Source organism: Gavialis gangeticus, unplaced genomic scaffold (genome assembly GCF_001723915.1).
Source record: "Gavialis gangeticus isolate Ggan-Ray unplaced genomic scaffold, GavGan_comp1, whole genome shotgun sequence".
Taxonomy (NCBI): Eukaryota; Metazoa; Chordata; order Crocodylia; family Gavialidae; genus Gavialis; species Gavialis gangeticus.
In genome coordinates, this window is record NW_017729034.1 from 78,290,174 (window position 1) to 78,308,684 (window position 18,511).

The following is an 18,511-nucleotide window of genomic DNA, read 5'->3' on the forward strand; positions in this document are numbered from 1 at the left end:
GGCCCCCCCCCCCCCCCCCCCCGCCACTGGGAAGTGCAGCCTGCCTTCGCCCCGTGCACAGATCCGGGGGGCACATGGTCCCCATTCCTCCATGCAACGGCAGGAGCACATTCCCCAGATGAGCCGCAGCTCTGTCCCATGGCCCACCATGGCTGTGCAGCCCTGCCCTGGTCCCACTCCCTCCCTCAACACAGGGGTCTCGATCTGTGTCCCCCACACCCCTTCCTCCCTCACATAGACTTACTGGTGGGATACTGCTCTCCAAGCTGCTGAGCTGCACTCCTGACTGTGTGCGTGCTGCAGCTGTGCACATGCATGCAGCATTGATCAACATCAGCCACATCAGCCAAAAAAAATGATTGCCAATAATGCCAATTTTCCTTTTATCAATCCTGATATGAGTGCACCTCTATGTAATATTAATAAAAATAAATTAATATTATGGAATCAAGTCTATTTTTCATTGTACGCACTTAATATTTAAATCCAAGATGATGTCCCACCCATTCAACATTGTCGGGGAAAGGCTCCTCATCTTGGATTTGAGTACAAAGCAGAGTTGGCAGCAGGTGATTGCTGTCTCCCCAGTTTTGGCCTTGAGCCTGGGTCAAGGCCAGAGTCACAACAGTAGCATCTGTCTGTTCCCCTCCCTGTGCCCACATCCTCCCTCATCATCTCCCACAGCTTCTGTCCCTTCTCCCCCACTGTTTACTATCAAACTCCATCTCCAGCCCCTGCCTGGCCATGTAAATATGGTAGTCTAGCTCTCAGATGGCACTGTATGGCCAGAGCTTGTGTGTATTCTGTGCCCAGAAGGGAATGGAGCCATACCCACACCAGACAATAAGCAGGTGGGAAGAGACTGCCTCCCATCTGGCATCATGTGGTGCCAGCACAAGCCAGAGTTGCCCCCCAAGTTGCCCACCAGCAGAGCCAGAGACCTGACCATGGCTCACCCAGGGCCTGCTGCACAGGGGTGGGTGGGCAAGGCTTTTTCTATCCGGCATCTCACTGGAGCCAGGGGGATGCAATTTGCCCCCACAGGCTCTGGTGAGCTGTGCTTATGTCCTGGCCTCTGCTGGCAGGCAGTGCCCGTGGCCCGCAGAGCTGGACTGCATCTCACAGGCACCGCGTGGGACACTTGGCAGAAGTAGCTCCAGCCATCTGGCACTGTGCAACAGAGCCTGAGTGAGCTATGCTCTAATGTTGATGGCTCCAGCCATGGGGCAATGCTGAGCAGACAAATGGGCTACTTCTGCCTAGTACCCTCCAGGGCCTAAGCACAGCTCATCCAGCCCAGTCTGATGTGTGTGCATATCCCCACCCTCTCCGCCCTGGCTCCCAGGAACCCTGATGGCTGGATGGGACAGGCTCCATCCCCTGCCCCCACAACTGTGGATACAGCCAAGCTGGGGCCGGGGATTGTGCATATGTGGCCCTCAACAGCTCGCCAAAACTTGTCAAGTGGTACTCCAGCCCAAATATTTGCTCACCCCTGTGTAAAGACCTCTGAGGAAGGGAAGGTAGTCTTTTTTTTGATCGTTCTTGGAGTTTTTCTGTAGAAAGTGAATTTCAGAAAAATAAATGGACCAAGAAGTTTGCTATCATATTAAGCATGCAAAAAGTTAAATGGTTAAATAATAATTATATTTATACTGTTTATTTATACATTTGCCATTTACCTCCTGGCTCAGTGCTGCCTCCTGGCAGGGGAGTGGCTCCAGCAGGGATTACCCAGGAAGTGGCACAGATCTAGGCTGCAGCATCGCTCAGATTCTGCAACAGGAAGGTAGCTTGTGGTTACCAGGGGTAGTATAGCCAGGCATAGTTGTGCGATGGACCCAGCAGTCCTTAAACAGGAGTGAGCACAGTGGTGGGACTGCCATCAGGTGCCATGGGCAGGCTTAACAGAGACAGGTTCCCCCACATAGCACCCACAGGGGCTCCCGTCTCCTGGGACTGGTGGTTCTTCAGCCCAGAGCCACAGGCATCACCTGCCTCCTGACTGTCCCCCAGTGGTGGATGGATGTGCTGCATAGGATTGTGCCTGAGGCATCCACTTGAGGGCTGAGCACCCTCTGCCAAGAGCTGCACCAGGGCAAGCCCTCAGCTGAGTGGGAGGAGCACGGTGCCAGCCTGGCTGCTGGCAGCATCCAGATGGGGCAGGGAGCAGTGTGGCAGCTGTCAGGGGTGGGTGGGAGTAAAGAATTAGTAACTGGGACTTCAGGCATAGTTGGGCTAGAGGCACTGGGCATGGTGTGGCTGTCCCAGCAGACAGGAGCCCCTGTAGGTGTTGTGTGGAAAGGGGTGCCTGGCTCCATGAAGCTGTGACACCCAGTGGCAGCCATGCTGCTGTGCTTGTTTGTATTTAAACCCTACTGGCTCTACTATTCAACTTTTACTGTGCTCCACTCCCCCAGGTAACTACTAGTTACCTTCCTCTGCAGCAGCCACATGATTCTTCAGCCTGGATCTACACTGGCACCTGGGCAGCTCCTGCTACAGCTGCTCCTGCAACAGCGGACAGTGCAGAGCTGTGGGCCCCGCCACCCTGCACTGCCACTGTTAGCACCGCTGCCTGCCCACTCCTACACTCAATGTGTGGAGCCACAGTCTTCAGTCCTAAGTGGTAGCAGAACTCCCTGCAATCCCCATGCTGCCCTGCCCCTCTGCCACAGGTCTATTTAACCAATATAGTTAAAAGAGTTTAAATGGGTAATTTTTAAAACAATTTTTACATCCCTACATCAGATACAAGGAAAACTGGAGCAAATGGTTGCCAATATAAAATATGTACTCTGGTTTTGTGTATGCTTTGGGTATAGATGTTTAAAGAAGGATAGAAGCCAAACAGTTTGTTTGCAATAGTGTGTGTGGATTAATGTAAAGAAGATTTGCTGTTGTTTTCCCCTAGTTTAACACTGTTATTTTTTTGCAGGATACAACCAATAAAATAATGAAAGCAAATCTTAACCATTCAATCAAAATGAAATGCGATTTTAATTGTAACCACGTCCATAATAGATTCACCCCATTAAAGCCTGATGCAGCAAAGATGAGAGTAGAAGAATCCTGTGCTTCAGATAATGAAATGGTGACTTGTAAAGACTGTGCCAAAGAGTGTCATAATCTACTGCATAATACAAGCCCAAGAAATCTAGACCTGAAAACTGAAGGAAGGCCTATACATAACAAAGAAAACCAGCAAGTACTGTGCAGACTTGGGGAGGATGCCCATGAAATGGAAACACTGGAAAACAGTAGGATTAATGAGGACAGTGGCTACTCTTCTATGTTAAGCAACCAAAGTAATGATCCAACAGACCATGAGGACAGTATACCATTGGCAGGAAATATCTTTGATACACCAAAACACTGTCTTATAAAGAACCAAAGCCAGTTACAGCTTCCAAAAAAAACCTCACTGCCAGTTACTCATTTTGAAGAATTAGTTTGCTCAACTTTGAAAAAGAACGGCAAAAGAAATCTTGGCACCTGGGCTACTGTGGACAGAATTATTTCCAGGGAAAGCATTGGACTTCAGAATCTAATTGGCAGAAAAATGGGATTAGATAAAATAGACATTCTCAGTGAACTCTTCCGAAGGGAGTTCAGACATCTTTTAGCAAACATTTTAAGGCATCTTGATGAAATGGACTTAATAAAGTAAGTTTAATAACTTTCTGACTTTAACTGTGAAAGTGAATAGAGCAGTGGTACTTCAGACTGTAGTTTCTGAGCTAGGAGTACCTCTTGAGTATACCACTGCTGCTTTTCACAAAAAAGAATATTGAACCTGTTTTACTACATTGATTAGTCTGCTCTGCAATCATGAATAATGCAACATATGCTTACTTTTTCTAAACTATTCTTCCCTATTGTACTGTATAAATAAACTAATGTTTTGATTTATTTGGGGTTTTTTTTACTTTTAACTGGACAATGTTTTCTGCAGTTCAGCTGTCTGTCTGTCTGTCTGTTTCAGGAGCTCTGTGAACTAATGCAAGAGCTCATGGAGCTCCTGAAACAGTCTGAGTATAGACGTAGTAAGGTATTTTGGAACCATAAAGGATACTGCTGTTTGCTGAAGGACATGACTTTCGCATTTTAGTCAGTGTTATGCTTTGTACTAATAATTTTGAAAGTGTAAACTTTTAGCATATGTACATTTTGTATAGGGGTGATATGCCCTTTCATAGGAAAACCTCCATGAAAAACACTATGAAGCAAGGGTTTTTCATCTACTCCTATAGATCAATAGTTTGCTAGCCAGTTTCAATATTTAAATAATCGCTTAAAACAGTGAAAATAGAAGTTTTCCAAAATATAAACACATTTTATTTTTTCAGAGAGAGAGAAATAGAATACATTAGGAGTTAACATCTCAGTCCTAGTTATAAAGCATTATTTTTCTGACTTTTGCTTCTTTTATTAATTCTTCATGAAAAGAATAAAATGACAAATATAAATGACAATATTGCCATGCTGAATCAAAATACCAACAAATTGTATCTTGCCTCCCCTCCCCCCCCAGCCACTTCTGTTTATAGTTTCCTTTTGTCTGCTTAAATGATAAGCTTATAGGGACCTATTTATATATATTTACCTTTTATATTTGTGCAATGCCTAGTTTAGTGTGAGTTCAGAAAAAGTAATTTCATGTTTGGGTTATTCTATTTCTTGAAGAGGGGTACTTTTTATTACTAGATTTGAGAACAATTATTGAGCAACAGTTTTACTATTATTTCCGCACAATGACTAAAGTGCTTGTGTTTTCACTACAGTGTTGCGAAAGTAAGCACAACATGGAAGAAAATTCTGCAACAAGACAAATGGGCTTCCCAGCTGTATAGTAAAGCAGTAAAACACATATCTGTAAGTTCCTACCTTTGGATTTTTAATCTAACTCAGAAGTGCCTGACCTGTTGTATAGGCACTGCTTGTGGTCCTCAAGGGTAATGCTATTAAGGAAATTCCTGTTCGATTATAAGCTGGAAATGTATTTACTGTACACTTTGCAGTGGTTAAATTGAAGTGCCCCTAACTTCTTGTGAAGATTAGAGGTTCTGTCAAGTTCAGCTGTAGATATAGAACCTCGAATGAAGCCTTTAATGAACATTCATAGATTACAAGGCTGGAAGGGGCCTTGGAAGATCATCAGGTCCAGCTGCCTACGCTAGGCAGGAAAGACAACTGGGGTCAGGTGACCTCAGCAAGGTGACCATCCAGTCTCCTCCTGAAGATTTCCAGGGTAGGTGACTGCACCACCTCTGGAGGCAGCTTATTCCAGTCTGAACACCCTAACTGAAGAAGTTTTTTTTAATGTTGAGCCTGAAACAGTCTTCCATGAGTTTGTGGTCATTACTCCTGGTTTTCCCCACGGGTGCCCTGGTGAACAGTTGCTCACTGAGCCCTTGATGTATTCCCCCGATGTAGCGATAAGCTGCTGTCAAGTCCCATCTCAGCCTTCTCTTTTTCAGGCTGAAGAGTCCCAGGTCCCTTAGTCTTTCTTCATATGGCTTGCCGTGCAAGTCTGATCATACGGGTGGCTCTTTTCTGGACTCTCAAGCTTTTCCACACCTTGTTAAAGTGCGACACCCAGACCTGGACACAATACTCCAGCTGCGGTCTCACCAATGCGGAGTAAAGCGGAAGAAATATCACTTCCTTGAAAACATGCGTTGTCTTTCCTCGCAAGCAGTGGTTCCAAAGCCTGTCTGCCTGCTGCATTGCAGAAGAAAGAGAGTAGGTCTGATCCCTTTATTTGGCTGCTTCCCTGTGGGCCTCTGATAAGCCTGGGAATTTTGACTGATGCTGTTTGTGCCTGGGACAGTATCTAGCAGCAGATGGTTCTGTTCTTCCCAGGACAACCACTTGGGGACTCCAAAAAAGAGGAAGGAGAGAGGAAACTTGTTGAACAACCTGTTATGAAATCTCAGCCCAAGGCAGATGTCCTTCCAGCAGTGAATGAGAAGATATATGTGCCTTTTCATATGCTTCAAAAATAAACTTATAAGAAGTAACTATTTACAAGCATTATAAAACAAATTACTTCCTGGTATGTGAGCATGCACTATGAATAGGCTTGGCAGGATTTGATTTTTGTTGATAAACATCAATTTCACCTCACACTCACAGACGGACAAAAAAAATCCATTGTTCATAATTGAAACTTATAGAAAAGGGATGTAAGAGAAGTGGCTGGTTGTGTGTGTGTGATGACAGGGGGAGCAGTCCTACAGAACTGTGCAGACTGTAGTTTAGACTGCAAATCCCAGAAGCCCAAGAGGACTGGGAACAAAGGAAAAGGAAGTAACAAAGTGAATGAGGGAGCTGTGGTCAAGCAGAGCTGGAACTGATGGCACCTCTGCCACTCAGCTGGCAGCAGTCCTACAGTAGTTACATTTGTCATTAATAAATTGCTTGTCCCCCACACCCTTAATTTCACTCAATCCTGAAAATTTAAATTGATAAAAGTCTAATTAAATACTTAAAAGTAAACATCAATATCATCCACTAAAATTATTTTTTAAAATTTAATTCTGCCAAGCCTAACTATGAAGTATGCCAGAGGAGAGGGCTTAGTGATCCAATTTTGCAGGGTATCTATGTTTTTGTGAAGCTGGCCCTTTGAAACATTTCAAATGTCTTTGAAATGTTTCCACTGTTATATTTGTCTACCCACTGACAGCTGGCTCTACTGAAAAGCACTCCTTGACAGTCTGCTTCACTACCCCTGAGTTTGCAGGGTAGAGAAGAGGGGGTGAGAAGAGCTGTGGGATGCAGTAGACTCCTGTTATGCCTCTTACCTGGCAAGTACTCTGCTGCATGTAACCACAGTGATTTGGCAGGGGTTGTGTGGTAAGGGCCTGAAGGTCTGTCTGTGACTGAAGCATTCTATTTTTTAAGTGCTTTAAAGTGTAGCTTGCATTTTGAAGAATCAGATGTATCTGTCTTCTGGCTTTAGATTCTTAGCCCCAGCATTAGGGGCTGCTCAGATACCAGTGGTCTCCATGACTCAGCTAGGTATCAGGAAGGCGTCTTATACCAGCCATGCCCAGCATCCAGCAAGTTTATGAGAGATGGTAATATGAGATCCAATTATGTTAGCCTTGGCGGACTCTTTATTCCAAAGACTAGGCATTTATTCCTGAGTGGTGCAAAGGAAATGGAGCAGGCTAGAGAAGATACCATAAAAGATGTGATTGTGACCTCTTGTTTTGAACTGTTGACCTTAGGCTGAAACCATTGAACACCATTGATACAAATACAGGTCCCATTACACTTGCTTCTTTCTTTGCTAATCTTGTGTGCAAGCCTGGAACATCTGAACTAGAAGTTTACTTTTTAGGACAAAAAAAAATCACAAGCATTCCTATCTATCACAACAGAATTTCAAGAAAAGATTCTTTGGAGAGATTTAGTTTACTGGAATTAAATTGCAGATTTTCTAAAGGAAAGGATTTTTGTGGGTGTTATGTTTTATTGGACCAACTCCATGGTTGGGACAGTTTTAGTCAAGCTTTTGAAGAAGAATGTACTGCATTCAAAAACTTGTCTAAGTCAGTGATTCTCAACCAGGATGCCATGGCATTCTGGGGTCCCTTGAGATTCTTTGAGAGGTGAGATCATAGAGTGCCACACAATGTTAGCATTGTTGGGTGTGCAAACATGATTCACAAGATAAAACCAGGCATAATATTAAAAACATGTTGACTTGTTATAGTCTTTCTGAGTCAGTATTTTCTGAGGGGTGCTTTGAATCTAAAAAGGTTGAAAACCATTGCTCAAAGTCTATCCAAACTATGCAGTTGGCCCAATAAGAGAGATCACCCTCAAAAATCCTTACCTCTTGCATATTTTCTGGACCATCATAGCTACAACATCATTCCTGCACTACCATGATTTAAACGACTAAAACCATTGTTAATTTGGAAATAACTTGCAATATAATTGAAGATTTTAAAGGACTGGCTCGCATTCTCATGTGCACTTAAAATTGTAATGATGGTAAAGTGATCAATTAGCTAACTATCCAGACTCAGAAATATTGGAAATCTAGTGGCCAGAGAAAGGCTTAAGAATACAACCCCATTACTCTTAAAGGCACTCAAGTTATTTTACGTCAAACTGAGTTGTCAAAGAGAAGCCTTGTTAAATTTTAACCTCCTTTTACCTCCCAACAGGACAGCAATGCAAAACCCTCAGAACAGGCTGCAACAAGGGAATATGTTCTGTGTCGAGCGGCTTTAGCTTCTGTTCAGAAAGCAGTACCACCAAGCATTTCATGCAAGAAATCATCCAGAGCCAAAGCACCCGATCAGAACAGTCCTCACAGCAGACTTCTGGAGTTTTCTGAGGTAACTGTCATTTGTTTTCATCTTCAACTATGGGCGTGCTGTCAAGCATTTTCAGTATCTAGATTTATCTGACATCCAAAACAGCCATTTCTGACTTAATGAAGTCTGCTGGGACTATTGTTTGGCCACTACTTCAATTTATTACCCATTTAGAAATGTTTTTGAGATTTAACTCAGTTGAATAAGTTTCTAAGTTTTAAAAGTCCACAGTAAAGCTTCCTCACTAGGCAGAGGTGTCCCTAACTATTAATAAATTGAGTTAATGCTTTCATCAAGTTGTGGAAGTAGTAATATTCAGTATATTTTTTCTTTGGCTATTGCCACTTTTTTGCTGCTTTTTAGCGTTTTGCTGATGATTTTTTTGCTGCTTTTTTCCAAATGAACTGCAATATGATTTAATCTGTTTCTTGTGAAAATAAAATTATTTAAAATATTGGTGTACATGTTATTTTAGTCAAATATGCAAAGATATACATGACTAGCAAACTTTTTTCACTGAAATGTAATAGTTCTTAGCCAGATTAAAGCTACCCTGTATTTGAAAACTCATTGTACAAATAAACATTACTTTATAGCGCTAAAAATGTGACAGCGTTATTAGAAACAAGAGTATTTGTGATTTAATTAGTTTTCATTGTGCAGGCGAGAGAAATGTGTTATTTTGTGTGTGTGTGTGCATACACATACATATACACACATGCGTATAAAGAAAATAACAACTGGAAAACTGGATTCTTAGAACACTTATCTTTGATACCACTGACATAAGAAATGTGTTTACATTACACAGATATGAATTTTCAGGCATCAGGCACAGTGATTTGGAGTGCATCTGTTTTTAGGCTAAGTGCAGACCATCAAAAAGCCTGTCACTGAAGCAATTCAACCTTTGAAGGTTAGTCTAAGCTGTGTAGATTGAACCACTAAGCAAGTGAACATTCACTTTTGATTCTGGAAGTGCAGCCACATGCCTGCAGTGGCACAGGTCAGAAGCCAGGGAGTGCTATAGTACATCTCTGTGCTCAGTTGGAGCAGACAACTTGGCCAAGTCTACCCTGCCCACTTGCCAGGGGGAGGGTTTACAGGGGAGGTGCAAAGCATCTTGGGAGATTAAACATACAGTAGTATAAGTGATCATAAACTGGTTCAAATCTGTAACAGAACAGAAGTTCAGTATACATGAACCACTTTCAAAATGGCTGAAACTTTTAAAATAAGTATGGATGGATGTCGTATAACTGATTTAGTTTAAATCAGTTTGTTGAACTTCTGTCCCAGATCTCCTCCAGATTCAAGTGAACTCACAGCCCTCAACATCCCAGGATGCTTGGTACCTCTCCTGCAAACCTCACTTCACAAGATGGGCAGGCTAGCCTTGGCCCAAGCTCTGTGCTCCAGTGGAGTTAGGGAGGCATGCTCTAGTGTTGCCCAGCTTCTGGTCTTGGCCACTGCAGACATGGGACTGCATTTCTAGAATCAAAAGTGAATGTCTGTTCACTTGCTTATCAGTTCAGTCTATGCAGCGCAGACTAACCTGCAAAGGTTGAATTGATTCAGCCTCAGGCTTTTTGACTGTCTGTACTTAGCCTATGATAGCTAATCCAGGCATTAGAATAGTAATAATTTAAAGACTACAGTGAAAGCCTAACAGTTCCCTGTTCCTGATTACCATACCAATGTTATCTTAAGATCATCTTGAGTAGCCCATCAACATGTGTTTTTAGGTGGATTAATTTCCATAAAATCGCCAAAAGAGTTCCTACCTAAGTCCCAATTTGTGTGTTGATAATTTATCTTTCAACAGAAGAGGGAGATATGACTGCATTATGTCCCTGTTACAGAGCAAGGAGAGAAACTGGGAATGGTATATATTAATTTATTCCTGTGATTTTCTTTTTGATAAAAAAAATTATGTATATTTTCTTAATAGGCTGCCAAGACCTTGAAAAACACTGAGAGCCTTAAAGTCTGCAGTCGCTGTGGCTCACCTGCAAAATATGACTCCTATCTACAAAGGGCAACATGCAGCCGTGAAAGCTGTAACTTTGACTTCTGTACCAAGTGCCTATGCAGCTACCACTGTGCCAGAGACTGTATGAGTAACAAGCCTGTGAAATCTAGCTTTAATCTAGGACCACTTCCCGGCACCAAAAAAAGCAAACAACATTTGCGGAGGTTGTGACCTGTTGTGCTCGTAGTAGTGACAAGTGCACTGGAATGGTTAATTCCTACTCAGAAGATATCCTGACAAAAAAGTGAACATGGAAGCGCTTCTTGTGAATATGTACTTTTAAAAAAGAAAGCTGAATGTATTCTAGAACCATTTCTTAGTTCTACTCAATTTTAAAACTTTGTCCAATTCAAAACATATTTTCCTGATGTATACATTTAAAAGAAAAAAAATTGATATGGATATTCTACAGCATCTTTTAAACAGTGTTCTAACCTATCAGTCCTAATTTGCAATGTCCCTATTTTTAAGTTATTTTGGGAATGTAGTCTTAAGTGTCTTCAATTAGTATTTTTCAATGGTAAGAGGAGAGAAAAGAGCAACATGTTTTTAGAGAATGGGTATATTTTTATAATTGTTGCTTTTATTACCACAGAATCGTCTTTTTAAAAGTTTTCAGTGGGAATTTGAATTTGAATGCACACATTAGGGAGGTCTCTTATATAAGAAAAATAAGTTATGGTGGGCCCTTGATTATAAGGAGGTCTTTGGGAATTTGTCACCTTGCTACAGTTTGAAGTTTGAAAGTTGACAACATCAGCTAATCTAATGATTTACCTGAAATTAATCTTAGATTTAGTTGATAGTTCTTCATTTTCCTTCTTGTAAGATGAAGAAGCTGCAGACTGTGATAAACCTGTTACCATACCCTTCCCTACCAAAAAAGTAAATTGGGATAATACGTGGCATTACCAGAAGAAAATCACATTGGTTTGATTTTCCCTTCTTTCATAATTATATGTTGCATTTTAAAATTCTGTATATATTTGTAAATATTACTTTAAATATTTTCTGTGTGTCTTCTCTGTTGTGAATGTGAAAATAAATTATGCGTTTTCAAGAGAATTCATGAAAAAACTCTACAATTCTTGATTATATTACATCGTTTCTAGAGTTTAACCCTTCTGCACTGCCCAGTCCCTACAATTTAAGTTTTTAAACCAAGACTGTACTCTAATTTTTGTGTAAAACGTCTATTAGATTCAGTCCTGTGGTGGTCTACTTATAACTTCAGGGAAGCTAGTGGAAGTTACTGTAATGTAACATCCAAGAAAAAAAACCATAATAGGTGGCAGATGTATTGGAGGCTTAAAAGTTAGCACCATAAACTATGTAGACCTAGACTACCGGCTCACTTAAAGTATAATTTGGCTCTCTCTCCAGAGACTTTTTCATTGCTCTTAAGTGCCATAAAATGGCCAGTTTTGAAGCAAATAAGCTGTAATTATCTGGGTGTTTGCAACAACCTTTAGGCCCTTACATCTTGGCTAGATAAATAACAGGTATTAAGAAGGCAACCCAGTAAGTTCAACTGGGCACATCTACACTAGATGCTCTACTCTACATTAGAGCAAATTACTACATCGCAGTCTACACATGCAGATGCTTATTGCACAATAATTTGCTCTAACTGCAAGTAAATTTGCTATCTGTAAATATAAGGAACAAATTTACTCAGGAGTAATTACTACAGAGTATGACAAATGTAGACAGCCAACTGGGAGCAAATGTGCTCTCAGGCAGCCGGGAGCGAAAGATTGATCCCTGACCCTGGGCGCAGCCTGCTTCTGGGGGAAACTCTACCACCAGAGCCTAGGCTATCACAGAGCAGGGACTGGGAGCTCCCTGCTGCTAGGGCAGGGGTACATTATACCCACTCAGGCTCCAGTGGTGGAGCATGTCCTGGCAGTAGGCAGCTCTGAGGGGCAGGGAGCAATCCCCCAGCCCCTGCCAGGAAACAGCTGTCTCCTGGCTCCCTGTCAGCCCCTGGTCTAGCACCCAGGGAGGGTTGCCCTAGAATACCCCTGGCTGCTGTAGGGGGCCGGTGCAGAGTTGGGGTCAGGAGCAGACTGCTGCCATGAGCAGCAAACCTGCTCCTGTTTCCCCACAAGTGTAGATGCCCACCTGGTTTGGGTTTACTCTGATAAATTACCCTAGAGTAAACCCATCCCAGAGCATTTGCATGTGTAGATATGCCCACTGAATCTAATTTTTTCCTCCTTGGATCTGTCCACAGAGCAGTATCAAAATGCTACATCCCAGCTAAGATAATGCTCAGCCTCTTCACCCCTTCATAGTAGCAACAGTTTGCATAGTGTACAAGATTGACTATTTATGGTTAGAAACTGGTTATCACAGCTAAAGCTATGATGGTCAGAACACAAGTGATTGCTTGAGCCTGTCTACACTAGTACTTTTCATCATTGCAGCTCTATCTTTAAAATGTTTTTAAGGATAGAATAATTTTCCTGGAGGGGTTTGCATGGGAGATGCAGCTCAGGGAGGAAATACAGAAATTTGTATTCGGTCCCATTTGCCAGGTAAGATAAAGAGCTTTAGTGAATATAATTATTACAATATTACACATTACTAGGCAAGGTATTTCCGAAAGCTTGTTAACTTCCTACAATGTATCTTGGCTCTCCACCTTTATGTTGTGATGCTTTTATATTGGATTCCCAACTTCCTAATGGAATAAATGTTTTGTCTTGGCTGCAACCCCTTGCTCCTACAGAACATTTGGCATCTTTGCTCAAAACATCTCCGTACCTATTTTGGAAATCAATTTTATGAAACATATGGAGTCTTGAGTTTCCTGTTTTTTTCAGATGTCCTATTTCCAGTCCCTGCTAGATGAGCAAAGTACAAGGAGAAAGCCAAGACACGGAAATGTGTTGTTTGTAGCTAATATTTTCTGCCTCCTGCGTGACTTTGAGGCCATCATTCCTTCCTTCCTAGCTACAGTGTGGATAAGGACTTGGACCAAATTGATTTAGTGGGCACAAGTACAGAGGCAGCACAGGGCTATGTGAGGTAGATGTGCTTACAACAATACTTCCCACTGTCGCAGAATTGTTGCTGAGATAGCAAGGGTTCCACAGCAAGTCCTTCCACTAAATCTGGCATGTCTTGGACTCCTGTTTTGGCTGCAAAGTATATAATATATTCTAATGGTCTTAGAATTTCCTGCAGCTTCCTGTTAATCAGCTAGCAAGGATGCCACCAAATATGGCTTTTGGATCCCTGATGTTAAACAAAATCTCTTCTGCATAATTCCATTAAAAAAGTATACTATTCCCAACACATGCAATACTGCTGCTCCTGTGGCTTCAGTGCTGTCTCAACCTCAGTCTTGTATCAACTGTAGTCAGAATAAATATTTAAGAGGGGGCCTCACCACCTTCACAGTCCTAGTAAACTGAATATTTAGCCTATAGCGAGCAAGTTAAAAAAGATAATTTTTACCTTGTTTTTCTACCAGTTCCCAGATTCTCCTCAGCTTCAAAGGGAATTCCAAAGAACACAGATAATCCTGTTCCCTGACTCTGGTTTTGACTCAGACTGATTTCTTTGACCTAGAAGGTCCATCCTTACATCTTTGACCTTTGCAATACAGACAAAAATCATGTAATCTCAATTTGTTGCTGACCCTGTCTGAAAGACAAGTCAAAGAGATCAAAAAAAAAGAGGAAACGTTTTGTGATCTAGTTTATTGCTCCCAAAAGAAAGCAAATTATCCATCCAACAAAAGGGAACAGAAATTCAAAAAATTCCTAAGTACCTTTTGAAAATAATGTTTACCTTATCCCATCCTCAGCAACTAGAATGAATAGTAGGTGATTCATAGATAGTAAGGCTGGAAGGGACCTCCCAAAATCATCAGGTCCAGCCCCCCATACTAGGCAGGAAAGAGAACTGGGGTCAGATGACCCCAGCAAGTTTCCTGTCCAGTCTCCTCTTAAAGATTTCCAGGGTAGGCGATTGTACCACCTCTGGAGAGAGCTTATTCCAGTCTAGACACCCTAGCTATGAAGAAGGTTTTTTTCCTAATGTTGAGCCTGAAATGGTCTTCCAGGAGTTTGTAACTATTACTCCTAGTTTTCCCCGAGAGTGCCTCGGTGGACAGTTGTTCACCAAGTCCTTGATGTATGCCTCTGATGTAGTGGTAAGCTGCTACCAAGTCCCTTCTCAGCCTTCTCTTTTTCTAGCTGAAGAGGCCCAGACCCATCAGCTTTTGCTCATATGGCTTGCCATGCAAGTCTCTGATCATACAGGTGGCCCTTCTCTGAACTCTTTCAAGCTTCACCACGTCCTTATTAAAGTGTGATGCCCAGAACTGGATGCCGCACTCCAGCTGCGGTCTCACCAATGCCAAGTAAAATGGGAGAATCACTTCTTTGGTTTTGCTGGAGATGCATCGATTGATGCATGCCAGGGCATAGTTAGCCCTGCTGGTTACAGTGTTGCATTGCTGGCTCATGTTCACGCTGTGGTCAATTATTATGCCCAGGTCCCTTTCATTTGTAGTACTGGTCAGGTTGGCATTGCCAAGCCTGTAGGTGTGCAGGGGATTGTTTGTCCCTAGGTGGAGCACTTTACATTTCTCGACATTGAACTTCACCTGGCTCCCATCCACCCAACTTGCAACAGGTCTGCCTGTATCTGCAGCCTATCTTCATGTGTGGCCATGCTTCCCCATAACTTGGTGTCATCTGCAAACTTGGCCAGTGAGCTTTTCACCCCCACATCCAAATAATTGATGAAGATGTTGAATAGCACTGGACCAACCACTGACCCCTGTGGGACACCACTGGCCACTTCCCACCAAGACAGAGACAGATCTGTTCATTAGAACTCTCTGGATCCTACCCTACAGCCAGCTTCCTACCCACCTGACTGTCTTGCAGTTAAGCCCATGGTCTTCCAATTTTCTTGCAAGAACACTGTTGGATACTAGATCGAAAACTTTTCGGAAGTCGAGGTATATAATCTCAACCTCCTCTCTCATGTGATGGCTAGAACCAGAAGGGTTAACAAGCAACTTAGAGCAAAAAAGAAAATGCTTTTTGAAGGTATTTGAAATAGAGTTTATGAAACTGTTTCTTGTCTGTCTGGAGTATAACCTGTAAGAATTATACAGCTGCTTGCACTAGTTTTGAGACAGCATGAGTTTTAAAAAGCAGAACTAAAGAATAAAACTGCAAATCTAGCTGATTTAAGAATTTTTCGCTTAAAGTCAGCAAAATTAACGGATCTAGCCCCAAGGTATAATTAATATAGTGGGTTGAACTTGGGTTAATCTCAGACTCTAAAGTGATGTGATGTGATGTGATTTGCTTATTGGGTAAACCTAAACTTAAGCAATAACTTATTATAATGATTTTTAACACTTTTTAACTCCATAGGATAACAGCTATAAAATAAGATTGTAAGTGGCTAGAAAGCCAACAAATTAGCACAGACAAGCTATAAAAGAACATACACATTAAGTGACCCACAGGAAGGATGGAACAGAAGAGTCATTGCTGTCCTATGCCCCCAGATCTCTTACTCCCTGTGTGAGAGAGGACCAGATCCTGACTGAGGGACTTTCCCCCGGTTCTCCCTCTGACAGCGTGGATCGGGGATGCTTGACTTCGCTGAATCAACTTGACGTGTACTTGAGACTGAGGGACTATTGATAAGTTGCTAACCAAGTGGGAACTCTTAGTTGATTTTTCTGTCTGTTTTTATTACCACTGCCAATTTTAACTTGTAGTGTTATGTTATCTGTTTATTAACTTAACCTTTTTACTAACTGTGACATGTGCAAACTATATCTTTTGCTGTTATAAGTAAAACTAATTCTTTTTTATAAGTGAAACTTGTCATTGCTTTCCTCCCAACATCACCTACTCGATCCCAAACCAAAAAAGCCCAGTGGCTAATATAAGTTGCAGTACTTAGTCAGCCTGCAACTAAATTGATATACTCACAGTGCCCAGCTAGCCTATGACACTCTTATCCAGGTGGCGAGGCACCTGATTATAAAAGGAGATGAGGTTGGTAAGACAAGACCTGCCTACAACGAAGCCATGCTGGCTGTCATTTAGAATCCTACCTTCTGCAAGCCGGTCACATATAGACTCCTTAATGAATTTTTCCAGGATTTTCCCTGGGATAGAAGTTAGGCTAATTGGTCTATAGTTACCCAGGCCCTCCTTCCTCCCTTTCTTAAAGATGGGCACAATATTGGCCCTCTTCCAGTCCTCAGGAACCTCCCTGGAGCGCCATGAGTTTTGGAAGAGTTTTGCCAGGGCTTCCACAATGACTTTGGCCAGCTCCTTCAGCACTCTCAGATGAAGTTCATCCGGTCCTGCTGACTTATATACATCCAATTTCTTTAATTGATCACACACCAGTTCTATGGCAATAGTAGGGTAGCAGTCCTTTGAACCCTGCTCATTCTGTACCCTAGCCGACGTGATTTCCCCCTTGGCCTTGTGGAAAACCAAAGCAAAGTAGTCATTCAGAAATTCAGTTTTCTCCTGAGTGCTGGTGACTAGCTGTCCTGAGTTGTTGAACAATGGCTCCACACTCCCATTCATTTTCCTCCTGTTTCCTACTTAAAGAAGGACTTCTTGTTGTCCTTGATTCCCGTTGCTAATTTTAGGTCAGTCGCCACCTTAGTTTTTATAATCTGATGCCTACAAGTGCAGGCCATAGCTATATAGTCCTCCTTGAGGACTGTCCCTAGTTTCCTTTAACTGTATGCCTCTTTCTTCTTTCTTGGAAGAAGGACCATGATTTCCCTGTTTAGCCAAGAGGGCTTCCCAACCCTTTTGCTACATTTCCTTCACATGGGAATGGACTTGCTTTGTGCTTCAAGGATCATGTCCTTTAGGAACGACCACTCTTTATGCACTCCTTTTGCCTGATGTAGAATGTTTCACATTCGTAGCTGAATTTTTAATCCCTAGTAATGTAATGATGCTATTGTACATACTTGCCAATGTAATCCTTCTTCCAGAGAAAGCCTATTCTGCTGTATCCTTGTGTTGTGATTGTGAGACATGGAGGGAATGAAAGAAAAAATGTTATCTGAATAATTTCTTGGACCCCACCTGTTCCATAATCAACCCTGACCTTTGCCGACTAGTCCACATACACATTCTCATTTGTGGGTGTGTCTTACACCTCTGAACGTTTATTGAAGACCTTTTTCTTTAGTGTCATATAGCATGCTTTGTCCCACCCCTTCCTTGTGTCCCCTCACTCACTGGATAAAGGGTGGTGCGCACTTCCTTATTTCTTCTTAACGCCTAGTTAGAGAGCATCTTCTGGGTCCTAGTGGCTTCAAGCTTTTGGAAACACTTCAGACCTTCACTTTTTCTTCTTTTATGTTCTCCTAATACCTTTGCCTGTCTAGGAAGTTTTTGAAAGTTGTTGATTTAGGAGCAGCCTTTTGGTTGTGACTTAGTACTTTTTTTTGGTGTGCCCTTCCCTGATCATCTCCATCCCCTGTCCTTTGTGAAGATGTTATAAGGCATTGTCATTTTGTGGTATCACCTCCAAAAAATTCTGGTTAGTTCACTCAAAATCTTTTTTCTTTTCCACTTCAACACAGATAAGGCATTTTTCTTTTCTGGTTACATAGCCCTATCTAGAGTCACACATCTTCTGGGCTTTTGGCTATGCCCTTCATTTCTAGCTTGACCCCAATATCTGACAGCCATTCAGTATTCTTCTTCTACCTTGGGGGAAACCTGCATTTCTGACAGGTGCTCAATCTGTCTAAGAACAAGGAAAGAGAAGGGATAGCTAAGTTGCTCCCAACTAGTCACTCAAATCAGTCATTTTGCTGCAAAGATTACTTCATATATGGCACTGGATGCAGCTGATACCACAGCCAGAGTCATTGCCATGATGGTAATGATGCTCAGGTCTTGTGGTTACAGCATTTTGGCTGTCCAGTGGAGGTTAGGTTACTGTAGTGGACCTGCCATATAAGGATGCAGAGCTAGAGGAGAACTTCTTGCTTATCACCATTGGTTGCCATTACACCAGTGAAGACTACCTTCCATCCTTGGCAGCCACCTAAAAATTGTGGTTCCATTGGCAGAGAAACCCAGGTGCACCACAGTTTGGGGGGGGGGGGGGG

General features: G+C 42.3%; 1 protein-coding gene across 1 annotated transcript; it reads left to right on the plus strand.

Annotated features, from left to right (window-relative positions):
- Nucleotides 1-2,549: 2,549 nt before the first annotated feature.
- On the plus strand, nt 2,550-11,641 carry FBXO5 (F-box protein 5). Its single transcript, XM_019527629.1, has 4 exons — nt 2,550-3,666; nt 4,785-4,875; nt 8,187-8,360; nt 10,291-11,641. Exons 1-4 carry the CDS (start codon nt 2,957-2,959, stop codon nt 10,540-10,542), a joined length of 1,227 nt encoding a protein of 408 aa, XP_019383174.1. The 5' UTR covers nt 2,550-2,956; the 3' UTR covers nt 10,543-11,641.
- The last annotated feature ends 6,870 nt before the right edge of the window (nt 11,642-18,511 follow it).

Excerpts from the sequence above, each read along its gene's own strand:
- FBXO5 (XM_019527629.1), top strand. The coding sequence starts at position 2,957 with ATGAAAGCAAATCTTAACCATTCAATCAAAATGAAATGCGATTTTAAT. Across the intron at positions 4,876-8,186 it reads AAGCAGTAAAACACATATCT|GACAGCAATGCAAAACCCTC; the intron begins GTAAGTTCCTAC and ends ACCTCCCAACAG. Across the intron at positions 8,361-10,290 it reads GACTTCTGGAGTTTTCTGAG|GCTGCCAAGACCTTGAAAAA; the intron begins GTAACTGTCATT and ends TTTTCTTAATAG.